Consider the following 13,678-nt stretch of genomic DNA (forward strand, 5'->3'; position numbering starts at 1 on the left):
ATTGGCTCAAATGTGTATGAAAACTTATAGAAATTAAGCATTCCTATCAATTGATTTGAGCCAGTTGATCATTGTAGTATCATTTAAGAAAACTACTATACTACTAATTTGTAGAATTCTGTCTACAAAAAAAATATTTGTCTAGGGCCGATTCAGATTTAGGAAATGTTTATTACTTAAATCCATGTTAAGTCCAATTATCTCAAGTCTGAGTAGGGCCTATAGATAATTAAGACAGAGACAAAAAAAAAACACATCAGTCAGTTTAAATAAAAAAGTTTATTAACAATGTAAAATGACATACAGCTTTTTATTTCAGCTTGACTACAGTACTGTACCTTCTCCATGCCCTACACATATATCACTATTACTAATAAGCAAAACCCATGCTGAGTCCCCACTACCCGCACAGACTGTGCCTTACAAAGGGAGACGTCACCTGCTTATGCCAACCAAGACTTCACCAATCTATCTCAACTTCGAAGATTTTCCAGAGCTCATCGATTGGAGAGTATGTGTATATACATACATAGAGTATGTCTAATGTCTTCATTTATAGATAGATATTGTATGTGCAAAGAAGTTTATATTTTTGTTAGTATTGTATAGTATATTCCTCCTTGAAGATGGAAAGTAAAAGTCAGGTACAGGTGTTTGGTTCATGGAAGACTAAATCAAGGTCAGTACAGGAAGTACAGGGTCAGCTAGAAATGGAAAACAGAGAACGAAACAGACAACAGACGTAGTGCACAGACTTTCTCTGCTCTGGAAAAACAGCTCTATGCCTTTTATCTAGTAGTGTACATATACAGATCTGCTATCTTAATTTGACTAGTTTTTCACAGCGGGAAAATAATCCTGCAGCAACAGGTCATGTGAATTATTATGTGGATTATAATGAATGGACATTTTTTTGTAGGGGTAGATACATTTTACATTAGGGTAAGTCAAGTCTGACATTTTAAACTGGAAATTACAAACTTTAGAATACTTTTAAAAATTTAAATACACTACAAGTTTTCATTTCCTGCGGAGCAGGAAAATTATCTGTGACAACAGAGTGATCAAATTAAGGGCTTTATTCAATGCGTATCGCGGAAGTTCAGCTTTAAAGCGTGATTGAAAAATCAAAGGCAATGTTAGCGAAGACTGCATTCACAGTAAACGCTGCGTATGTCAACTCAATCAGAAATTACCTTTACATTTAAATTGTGCAATCTTTAACGCTTCAGGGATACAGATTGAATGGAGCCCTAAAATAGCATATCTGTTTACTGCAAGTGTCTAACTTCAACCGGTCATATTGGGAAAGTATTGCAACACATGGCAAGTGTCGTACTTGCTAACATTGTTTTTGAAACAAACTTAAGGATCAAATTGTGTCCTACACACAATTCATTAATTCATCAATTCAGCTTTATGGAAGAAACTAAATGTTGACATTGTTTCAAATGGTCTCTCTCTCCCGAAAACCTTTGACAAACAGAAAGGTTGGACTTTTGTACCAAACGAAAAGGTTGGACTTCTGTACCAAACGAAAAGGTTGGACTTCTGTACCAAACAAAAAGGTTGGACTTCTGTACCAAACAAAAAGGTTGGACTTCTGTACCAAACGAAAAGGTTGGACTTCTGTACCAAACGAAAAGGTTGGACTTCTGTACCAAACGAAAAGGTTGGACTTCTGTACCAAACGAAAAGGTTGGACTTCTGTACCAAACAAAAAGGTTGGACTTCTGTACCAAACGAAAGGTTGGACTTCTGTACCAAACAAAAAGGTTGGACTTCTGTACCAAACGAAAAGAAAAGCAGTTGCAAAACATTTAAAATATATGTTTTGACTATTGGTTTCATTACATTGCAATTACAATTTATCTTTGTATTACAAAATAAAATTATAAAATGGGGTAGCCTTTTCAACAAAGAGAGAACTGTATTGGATATTGGAAATGGCAGTAATATAGTGGTGGGAGACACAAGTGGTGAAGGATTGTGGGTAATGGTGTCTTTGTTGCAGCAGTAGCACTTTACGTGCAGTGTTGCCCATGACACATGACAAAATATTTAATTCTATGCTCTTTCCTTTATGGGGCACTGTTATGATAACTGTCAATATCTTATGACACCATGTCATAATGCAAATAAATATATTGGTTGTGACATGCAAATACTGTATGTCATTCCAGTTGACAAAGCTTTTATAACTTGTCTTTTGACACTTGAATTATGATGTGCATAGGACACTTTTATGGATGTGCCATGAACAACACTTCAACTTAAGCATTACCGTTCCTGCCTTCAACCCAGGAGGGCAGGCCCCTTAGCTGGTTACCAGGCAACAGAGCCCAAAGAACCGTCTCTTCCTCTGTCGGACCAGTGGGTAGGGAGTTAGGTTCAGCAAGCTGCTGTCATCTGGGTACAAACAGAGATAAGCCCATTCATTACATGTCCAAACTAATCTCAAAGTAATTTTAACTGTGTATCTAACTCGCATAAGATCCAAGCATTGAAACCATGTGAGCGCCCCTGTGGAGGCCCTACCTTGGTTCTTCAGTGGTAAAGGCATCGCCTCCCTGAGTTTACTGAGAAGGTTCTTCATCTCTCTCATGTCCCTATGAAATAATATTTACGTTGTGTTCATGTGTGTTTTGCTAATGCACACAGAATTATAATAATAACACACACACACACAGTGGGCCCACCTCTCAGTATTGTCTATGTCTGTGGTGACCAGACAGCAGAGCTGATGACAGTCCATGGGGGAGGAGGTGTCTTCTAGAATGGGGATGTCTGAGCTCTCATCCACCTTACCGTCAATCCTGGGAGGCCCACAGCAATCCTTCCCTGGAACGAACACGAACACACACACACACACACACACACACACACACACACACACACACACACACACACACACACACACACACACACACACACACACACACACACACACACACACACACACACACACACACACACACACACACACACACACACTATGAATAATAGTAGTGTAATAGTCATTACATGTTTTACACAATAAACAGTGAATTGCAGCTCAAAATAGCTCAGTTAGGATTGTTTTTGATCCCGTTAGGCTTCATGTCTCTGGCTATAATAGTTAATTTCAGGTTATAACGTTGCTATGTCATTTTATGTCAGGCATTCCCTACCTTTCCTGTGGAGCTGCAGGGATCCCAGCAGACAGACAGACTTGAGCATCTCTGTGATGTACATCTCCAGAAAGCACTGCAGCTGGATGAAGAGCCTGCAGATCTCTGGGTGAATCTCTCCGTCCTCAGGCCTGTGAGGGCAACACAAAAATGCCAGTCAACATCGAGATTACCCATGATATGGCATAATACTCTGTCTGCTTGCACAAAACTTTGCTTTACATCTACAATGTTCCTTTACCACAAGGATTACATAAAAGTCCTACACAATTAAAAACTATATGACATTTTTTTTATTTAAATAAGGTGACAGTTCAACAACGTCTGGGAAGCCATGTTGTGTTCCTAAGGTTCAGCCAAAACGACAGACCTGAGGGAACAGAGAGAGTATTTCCACCCATTCACACATAGCATCAGTCCATTTTGTACATGAAGATTCAAAATTGCTTGGATTAAGCTTGGGAAATGTGGGGACGAAGTTCTTTTTCTTGCTTTTTAGGCTTCTAAGGCCCATCACAGTCAAAATTCTGTTTTTCCTGTGTTTTGTTTCATATTGTACAACAGCTGATGAAACTAACATTGTAAAAGTGTGGAAAATGTTGATCAGTGTTATTTCATTGATAGTTTCTGGTTTAAAATACAATCTACTCAGGACATTATAATCAGCAGGTGTTGCATGGGTGAAGTTTTGGTAACATCTCCAGGCAGTATAAATTGTAATAGACCAACAACAAAAAGAGTTCCAAACCTCTTTGTCAATAATCTCTCCCCATAGACCCCTCCCCTACTTTGGTATCCTTCCTCACCCCACTTAGACCACTCCCAGACAGTCCTAGCAAAACTCTTGGTTCAGAAAGATTTTTTGGCTAAAAAGCTATTTTGGTTTATTTTTGACCATTTTAATGGAAAACGATTACGGTAACGTACTGAATTGATTTGATATTGAGATAAAAAAAAGCTGCATTGGACCTTTAAGTCTTTTTCACATGAGACTTCTCCAATCAAGCTGACTTTTTGTTCCAAAAGCCTTCTACTCCTCTCTGTAACTAGCATGGTCCCAGATCTGTTTGTGCCATCATGCCACTCCTTGCCACTCAGCACGAAAAGGAGTGGCAAGGAGTAGCATGATGGCGCAAAAAAACTGGTACCCAGACTAATCTGTAACTGCCGAGATAATGTTTTTGTGTGTTAATTGGATTTTTCATGCATTTAATGCTTCTTACATTTCTCACAAAAAGCACATTTGCTCTCTCAATCAGCTTTGTGTTTCCTGTCAGAGTGCTGCTAGCTGGCTAAAGTACTGCTGTCATCAATACCATCCTTCTGCTTATCGGATTTCCTCTGGCATATTGGAGAGGTCCGGCATCACTCAGACAGACAGACAAACAGACAGACAATGGTGAGACTAGGGTTTTCGTTTGGGGGGGGGGGGGGGGGGGGGTTATAAAAAGGTAAAGTTTTATGGGGAGGGGTCCAGTCATGCTGTATGATTCATGCTAACACAGCCATCTTATCAGAGTGTCTCTGAGTGTGTCTCCATGTGTCTCTGAGCTCTGAGAGGGGCCCAGGCTGTCACAGGTGTGGCTCACTACCCCAGCCAAGATGCACATGCCCTGTCATGCGTGTGACACGCAATGAAAGATACACATTCTGAGATCTCTTAAAAGACACTGCAAGAGGATTCATTATTAAATGAATAGGTTATAGCAAGGGCGAGTACAAACGTCCACATTTAACCACACCATATTATCATATCGTAACAAAATGATGGGGAACTGAAGAGGCAATGCTTTATTTAGAGCTAGTTCATGCGCGTTAACATATAAATTGAGCCAGTTTGCTGTAGCAGGAATACAATCCTGCAGCAAAAGTAAATGTGAGTTATTATGTGGATTATAATTAATGAAAAAAAAAATGTAGGGGTTCATTCAGTACATTTTCCGTATGGGAAAATCAAGTCTGAAATTTCAAAGTGGAAATTACAAACTTCAGAAGCCTTAAACCTCAAATACACTACACATTTATTTGATCACTTTGTCGTACTTCCCCTGCGATAGAGTGATCAAAATCAAATTAAGATCTTACACCTGTAGGAAGACTAGAAACCTTCCACAGAGATCTATGTATAAGAGAAGTAGGAACTATATAACGGGTACTGAAAAGATCTGAAAAGCTGGTCAATAATCTGTAATGTTAACAAGTCATGTTGTTAGCAGCAGGTTTACCAAGTAAAATTAAAGCTAAATCCTCCAAAGAGGTAATACTGCTTTCTCTCAAAAATGTCCTTGGTCTGGCACTGCCCCAAAATCCATAGACCAACTCCATTACTGTCTGAATCAACTCCAAGCTCAGTGGAACTCTTCTGCAATACTGTAGCCAAATGTCCAACTCCCAAGCAGCAGGTTTAAGTATAGCAGGTCAGTATCACACTCAGAGACTAGGATAGCCCACTAAATTGTAGAAGTGCATGATCTCAAATGCTCTCACCAGTCTCTCTCTCTCTCTCTCTCTCTCTCTCTCTCTCTCTCTCTCTCTCTCTCTCTCCCTCTCTCTCTCTCTCTCTCTCTCTCTCTCTCCCTCTCTCTCTCTCTCTCTCCCTCTCTCTCTCTCTCTCTCTCTCTCTCTCTGTAGCCTATTACTCTAGGTTTCTCTGTTATATCCTTCATCCTTCATAAGAAGACAGAAAAAGACATGCAAATTACAACCCTGTACAGACCAAGATTTCAATGCTCAAACAAGCCACTCTAGACTGAAACCTAAGTTACATTTCCAAAAGGAGGTCTTTATAGAAGCCTGTGGCCCATGTCTGTGAAATTGCCCCAACGCTGTCTTTCAGCACCAAGGACAGCGACCGCTACTTACCCTGAAATGACTGACAGGCTCTGGTTTGCGGCTCTCGCCATCTCACAGCCTTTAGTTCGGGTCTTGTGCATCTCGGCCCGTAACGACGGGCAGTCGACAGAGATCTCGCCAATGGAGATGACCAGCTCACGATACAGCGCCACAAGCGTGTTAAACTCCTGCACAATCTGAGAAATAAAAAGGAAACCAAAATGATCTGGACCTAGAATTTCCTTTGTCGCGAGCCCCAGCGAGACCTTGCTGTGTTCTTCCATATAGGTTAACTAATGCGGGCTAATTGCAAACATATGTGCCTATCTGATGGGGAATTGTTAGAATTTCACAAGCAGACACATTTGCAATATAGGCCACCTTGTGACAGCAGTTGCCAGAACAACGTAGGTTATCAGATATATTGTAATCTTATATTCACAGGTAGGCTGTCAATTTAGCAGCTTTAGTTTTTTTCATTGGTGCCACAATTAATATTTCGGCACTGCAAGTTCAAAAACTAGGCTACCCTAGCCATTCAGCACCATCCTGCTTATGGACATCAACCATATTTCAGTCGATCGTGTCTCTATACTAGAGCTTGAATAAATTGACTGCCATTTCCCAAAAAACATTGATCCCTGGACAGGGGTATTAGGCTATTCTAACCTCCAAGATACAAAATATAGGCTAATCAATATTGATACCTAAAAACATTACGATATGCATAGGATATGAAATGACACCTAGAATGTCTATTTTAAAACGAATCAATTAGTCATAGACGACAACCCCGTATGATAAATTCGGCTATGTGCATCGAATTAGAGCATAGGATCCTTAGGATGGGACAACGCTCGAGACTCAGACACGTTCTGCTGTTCTTCCCGTGATGAGACTTAGTGACGTTTACTGATGTATGTGAGGGGAGAGAATGTATTATAGACGTTTCTGCCAGCACCTGTCAAATCAGTGGCCGTCTTCGACCATCAAACAGAGCTCGTTAGACAACTTTGTAATGTGGGCGATACTGGAGATCACACCAAATCACCGTCAGCCAGGCTTTCATCACTTGATGCTCCAAAATGCAAATCGCACTATCGCAATCATTGACAAAGAAGGGGTATAAAAACATGAGCAGGTCAAATTGTCTTCTCAGCAACAACAGCAACGCAAATGTATATAATTTCCCCTACACAATACATAGAAAGGTGGAGGGGGGAGGGGGGGGGTTCAGTTTGTTACCGTTTAAACAGCCAACATCAGTGCAAATTGATGAAATTAGTTAAAGAAAGAAAGAAAGAAAGGGTGAATGAATACACGACTAGCTGCATCATTTCCTGCAGAGGAAATACGCACTGTGGGCTACATGTCACAAGTTCCATACCCACCATTCTGCAGTCCGCCACGGCGCGCTGGGCTTTGCGGGTGCTCTCCGTGCTCTCCCTCCTCTCCGGGTCTCGGTAGGGAGCCTTGCCGATCTGGAAGATGTTCCCGGCGGATCTGGGGCGGTTCTTGCGCCCATTCGGTGCAGAACTCATGCATACACATCCACTAATAAAACAGCTCTAATACAGAACGTTGTTAATCTACGTCCCCCTAAACTCCACCACCACCTATTGGCCGATATCCAGTTCTTTCTATCGTTTGTGGTGTCGAAACCTCTCCAGTAGGATATATCCTAAAACGGATAGGATATATAGTTTATCTGTGGTGTGTTACTGCTCTCTCTCTCTCTCTCTCTCTCTCTCTCTCTCTCTCTCTCTCTCTCTACCGTCTAAGAAGAAGAATATATTTTTGCAGGCTGCCGTCAGAGCGCAGAAGTACCGGATGAGCGCCTGCGACTCCTCTCCGCATTGCCTCGACTGTAAAGGGGGCGCGAGTCACCTTCACTCCAGCAGTCCAACTGATGGTATACGGTAACCGTAGCCTATACACACACTCGACCCGGGGTCCAACAAGCTGAGGCGTCCTTCCTCGCGCACCGCAGTTGTGATGGTCCGTAGAAAGCAATCACTGGTATTCGCAAAATGCAACCATTTCTTATAATTTTGCGTTTCCATTAAACACGGAGAATACGGCTTGAGGAGGGTCTTCGGCAATGTAGCTATGCAAACATTCCCTTTTGGAAAAGCAAAAATGTTGCGAAACGTCCAAATAAAGAAAGCTATGTAACTTCAGGCAATAATAACACTTGCTTCATCACTAGGCCTACTAGAAACAGAGAGGAAAGCAATTCCTGGTTGCCAAGATGCTGAATTTGTTCCCAAGGTCTTTTTCTTCGAGTGTCTTCAGCCGAATGTATCTAACCTTGCCTTGGTGAGGCAGGAGACAAGCAGTTGCTACAGGCCTGACGTGGCTGGCAACACTGCACACCCATAGGACAGGAATACTAATAGGACCCAGCAAACCAGAGCCTAGACTCGGGTAAAATTCTCATTAAATGTATTCTCATTAAATAGCCTAGGCATTGCCTAGTCTAGCACTACCATAGGAAATGGTTACACTATGAAACAATTCATTATATTTGCAAAAATTCGTCAAAGGTATTAGATAAAATTGCAGTGTCCACAGTGCTACAATACCGCTTGGACGTGGAGTTGTCCAGTTTCTGAAATCCCACGCGCAGTTTTTCGTAGGATAATTAGTCGGTTCTAATTTCTTATGTAACATATAATTAAACAAATTTAAACAAGACTGGCAATAGCCTAAACCTTTGCAATTTTGCGATATTGCATTACCTAGGCCTGCGGTAGCCCTTTCCTGCAGTCAATGACCAAAAGCGCCTCTTTGGCCTCATGGGTGGAATGTTATTAATATATTTCATAATTTCATAATTAATAATCATTTTAAAAAATTACTTCGAAAATCCGGTGTTTCTATGTCAAAGAGTTTTGTTATATTTCAGTCACCTGTGATGTATTTGAAATGTAATATTGGGATGCAAACTCAAAATGTAATACTTTTCAACTCTATATCTGACGTGGTACCAGTGTCTTCTTTTTTAAGCCAATAACCATGTGTGTGATGTGTATACTTTTGTTTCGAAGTAGATTTGTTTAAGACTACCAATAATGACTCTATGTGACCCTGATTTAGCCCACTGCAGTAATTAACCAAATGGTAGAAATGCCCTAGGTTAGTTGTTCGTTGCGTTCGTGCTCTCCTCTTCAGGGTGCGCGACCGTTTATCTCCAAGGAGATACGTTCGAGTTCGCATAACTGTGTCATCTGAGCAAAAAGGAGAAAGAGCAAATTCTGCAACAATCACTAAAAGTAGCCTAATAAAACATGGATGAATATCTTTTAAGTTTGGAAACAAATGTGACTTGTAACAAACCAGAAGTAGTTCTCACTATTTTACACTTCAATGATGTGTACGAAATAGAAGCAAGACCAGAAGAACCCGTTGGCGGTGCTGCAAGGTAAAGTTTAGCTAATCCTAGCAAGCTAACGTTAATTAGCGAGTCTCGAAAGGAAATGTAGGCTTAACATTAACTTTAACATCAGTTGCCTTGATCCAGCCTTGTTGAAACTTCACTTTGTCTAGCTTTGGGCAATCTAACTAGTCTTGTATAGGATACATTAGAATTTCACAAAACGAAATGTTGGCTATGGTTTTCTCCCCCCAGGTTTGCCACTGCTCTGAAAGTATTCCAGTCGCTGAATCCTTTAGTAGTTTTCAGTGGTGACTGTTTGAGCCCTTCTTTGCTAAGCACAGTCACCAAGGGAAAGCACATGGTAGATGTTCTAAATAAATTAGGAGTCCATTGTGCGGTGTATGGTAAGTGTGTCTCTCCAACCATGCATTACTATTTCATTGTATACACACAAATGATCCAGAGAACATCCATTTATCCAAGTGCAAAACACATAGAGAACTCTCTCTTTTATGACCTTCTCTTTCTCTCTCTCACACACACACACACACACACACACACACACACACACACACACACACACACACACACACACACACACACACACACACACACACACACACACACACACAAAACTTTATGTATTTTCATTGTCCTCTTCTAAGGAAATCATGAGTTTGATTTCGGCGTGGACCACTTGGAAGAGCAGACAAAAAATATGACCTTCCCTTGGTTCCTCAGCAATGTGTACGACAGGTCAGTTTCACCTTGCAATACTATATGACGGTGGGTTAACACAGTTCTGAGCACTGTACTTCTCAATTTTCAATACATCTTCTGTTGTACCTGAAGGACTATTGGTTTGCAGGACAATGCGAAGCAACACTACTTTTGTTCTATGTTGTTTTGCTTCTCGTGTATTATTTCAATGTGAACAAACACATTCAAATTGTTCTCTCAAAGGTTCACCCATGAAACGCTGGGCCATGGCATGGTCAGCAGCATCCTGGAGTGGAACAGCCTAAAGATCGGTGTCATGGGCCTGGTAGAGGAGGACTGGCTGGATACCCTGGGCACTGTGGACAAGAACAACATCCACTACACAGACTATGTGGAGACAGCTGATCACCTTTCTGCTGAGCTGAGGGACAAAGGGGCTGACCTGGTCATCGCAGTCACACACATGAGGTGGCGTAATGACATCAGGCTAGCATCCGAGTCCAACGGTGTGGACCTCATCCTGGGAGGACATGACCATGAGTACGGGGTTCTGGAGGTCAATGGGATTCTGATCGTAAAGAGTGGCTCAGAGTTCAGGTACCTGTCAAAGATTGACGTTGTGAAGGACCAGGATGGGACGTTCAAGTACACCTGTGAAAAGAGAGCTACAATGAGAGACCTTGAGGAAGATGCAGAAATCAAACAGATTGTGAAAGGATACACGGATAATATGCAGGTGAGTATTATCTTACAGCTTGATTAGCCACACAGCCTAGTGTGTGTTTGTGTTAGTAGCCAGCCCAGATGCCACTAAGATGATGTTTTATGAATTTATCTCACTCTGTCTCAGCATATGCTTGGAGAGGTCCTGTGCCACACAGACGTGACCTTGGATGGACGCTGCGCCACCGTGAGACGAGCAGAGTGCAACCTGGGTAATCTGATCACCAACGCCATGCTGGAGGCCACTCATGCGGAAGCAGCGATTTTAAACTCAGGTTATTACACCTTCCATTCATTTTTTGTTCCAGTCATAAGCATAGTTTAGGTTTATTTATTAAATATTGCCTCCATATTTGATTTCAGAATTTAAAAAAAAATTGTGCAGAGTTGTTAAATTCTGAAAAAGTTTGGCACCCAGGTCTGTCTGTTGAATCATGATTCTGTCCATGTATAGGTACTCTGCGATCTGACCGCTTGCACCCGGCTGGTCCCCTGACCATGCATGACCTGCTGCAGATCCTGCCACTAAAGGACCCAGTGCTGGTGGTGGAGGCCACTGGGCAGCAGCTCTACGAAGGCCTGGAGAACGGGGTCAGCATCTACCCTGATTTAGATGGAAGGTACCGCACTGGAACACACTAAAAAAGGCACCAAAACCACATTATGAGTGAACTGGTTTTATTGTAGTTACTGCTTTATTCTCACAGGAAAAGCAATCACAATAGTTTTTGACACAATATGTATTTTTCCAGATTTCCCCAGGTTTCAGGGATTCAGTTTGGCTTTAATCCCAATGGAAAACCTGGACACAGAGTCATCGCTAAGACAGTGAAGGTTCAAGGCAAGAGTCTAGATAGAGACAGAAAATATGCGGTGGCCATGAAAGAATTCTTAACTAAGGTAGGGTATAGTCTTCAGCTTCATATTAGCCACAGCTACTGGAATAGTGTTGTACATTTTCCCTACATTATATACAACAAATAAAGTAATCCATTAGTTAGCAGCGGAGGATGCAGTGTTTTTAAGTGGACAGGTAAAACTGTCTCCTCACAGCAGTATAGCAAGTAGCCATGTTGGCATCAGAGCGAAATACACATTGACAATATCCTCCTTTATATCCTCTCTTGTTTTGTGCTCAGGGCAAAGATGGCTACACTATGTTCAGTAGCTGTCCTCATAGGCACGACATAGAGAATGCTCAGATCCTGTCGACCATCCTCATCAACCACTTTGAATCTGGCCAGATCGTCAGAGGCACGAAGAGATGCATGTCTGGCCACAGGATGGGCCTCATCAAGGTGTCCAGCAGCCCCTCTGTGTCTGGTGAGCACAGCTGCCTCATTCATTCGTTAATTCATTCAGATAAGGAATCTCTTATTCAATATGTCCTGCTTTTCATTGTTGTGCTGATCACATCTGTGAATGACAGCTAACCTGGAGTGTGTATTGATGGTGTTTCTGCAGCCATTGAAAGTACCAAGAGTGAGAATCTGGAGGGAGAGGAGGTGGGAGTGGCTGTGGTGCCCGGAGTGGAGGGCAGGATATTCCATGTCTACCCTGAGCGCCAATCAGAAACAGAAGGCTAACAGTGGGTAAGGCTGTTCCTCATCAGAGAATTTCACAGAGCAACTCAGCCATGACTCCATAGTCACAGTGTAAGCCAGGGGAAATTACATCAAGTTTCACATCTCTCATCTGCCTCTTGCTTTTTATCAGCCTTATAAACAGGCGAACTGTCAATAAACGCTCAGACAGCAACATGAGATGAAGTAATCCATTACATGTAGTACTGTTGAAGTAATCCATTACTTGTAGTACTGTTGAAGTAATCTATTACTTGTAGTACTGTTGAAGTAATCCATTACTTGTATAACTGTTGAAGTAATCCATTACTTGTAGTACTGTTGAAGCAATCCATTACTCGTAGTACTGTTGAAGTAATCCATTACTTGTAGTACTGTTGAAGTAATCCATTACTTGTAGTACTGTTGAAGCAATCCAGCAGCAAGCAGTCCTTGAAGTTGTAAATCATTTTTTTTGACATGACTCAAAATTATACCACATTTTTCCCCTTGTCAATACATTTGAATATTGACAACTAATATATTACAGAAAATGTATTTATTTTGAATGATCATTTTGTGGCATATAGTTTGGCAATGTATAAGGATTTGAACGTAGAAGGAGGAGCAATAGTGTACATGTGTTCATGACAACATTATAGTAAAAAGGAAATGAATTGAAGAAAACTCACTACTGTGTTTTTGTGATAAAACCACCCCTGACTTCCTTTTAAAAGAGATAGTCTCAGTCAATGTGCAAGGACATTCTTCTTCATAGCAAATGACATCTTGACAACATCACAGTGTTGGGTGAATAAATCAGTGATTCCCTGCTTCTACCGTTGAAAGAACCCGGCTGTAACGGATGATAATGTGGCGTATTATATGGCCTATACTGTTTGGGGACTTTCTGGTCATGCTCCAAGGCTTGACATCATTTCTTTTTGCCACTTGTCCCCAGGACAAGTAGAACGGAAGTTTTAGTTGTCCGAAAGCTTAAAGCTCCAAAAATAAAAATAAATCTGTAACACCACATTAAGTGTTTATAAATAAAAATAATTCCATCAACATTTCTATGGTGGTATTTTGGCTAGGCTACTTTGAAACAAGGTAAGACGTGCTTACATAAAATGTCCAGGTTTTAAACAATCAAGTTTATGGTTAAGTAGTTTCAAAATGCTGACCATCTCTGCTCAGATTCAAGGTGGGTGATGTGCAACAGGCACTGTCCTTCACGCTCTGGTTTGGTGACCATTTGATCTGAAGGAACCGTGCCTCAAGTCTGTCCACAG

General features: G+C 41.4%; 2 protein-coding genes across 3 annotated transcripts; one reads left to right on the forward strand and one right to left on the reverse strand.

Moving 5' to 3' along the window:
* Positions 1-260: 260 nt before the first annotated feature.
* LOC110536354 (regulator of G-protein signaling 7-binding protein A) lies at positions 261-8,652 on the reverse strand. The gene is made up of 6 exons (XM_021622102.2): positions 7,394-8,652; positions 6,033-6,199; positions 3,171-3,301; positions 2,700-2,841; positions 2,539-2,609; positions 261-2,409 (listed from the first exon to the last, which is right to left on the reverse strand). Exons 1-6 carry the CDS (start codon positions 7,541-7,543, stop codon positions 2,318-2,320), a joined length of 753 nt encoding a protein of 250 aa, XP_021477777.2. The 5' UTR covers positions 7,544-8,652; the 3' UTR covers positions 261-2,317.
* Positions 8,653-8,889: 237 nt separating this feature from the next.
* Positions 8,890-13,456, forward strand: LOC110536356 (trifunctional nucleotide phosphoesterase protein YfkN-like). Of its 2 annotated transcripts, XM_021622103.2 has the most exons (8): positions 8,890-9,785; positions 10,047-10,137; positions 10,345-10,837; positions 10,952-11,099; positions 11,279-11,444; positions 11,577-11,724; positions 11,964-12,147; positions 12,289-13,456. In XM_021622103.2, exons 1-8 carry the CDS (start codon positions 9,740-9,742, stop codon positions 12,408-12,410), a joined length of 1,398 nt encoding a protein of 465 aa, XP_021477778.1. In that variant the 5' UTR covers positions 8,890-9,739; the 3' UTR covers positions 12,411-13,456. The 2 variants fall into 2 exon arrangements, with proteins under 2 accessions (XP_021477778.1, XP_036792152.1); XM_036936257.1 differs by having other exon boundaries at positions 8,890-10,137.
* Positions 13,457-13,678: the final 222 nt, after the last annotated feature.

This window comes from Oncorhynchus mykiss, chromosome 11, assembly GCF_013265735.2.
Source record: "Oncorhynchus mykiss isolate Arlee chromosome 11, USDA_OmykA_1.1, whole genome shotgun sequence".
NCBI lineage: Eukaryota > Metazoa > Chordata > Actinopteri > Salmoniformes > Salmonidae > Oncorhynchus > Oncorhynchus mykiss.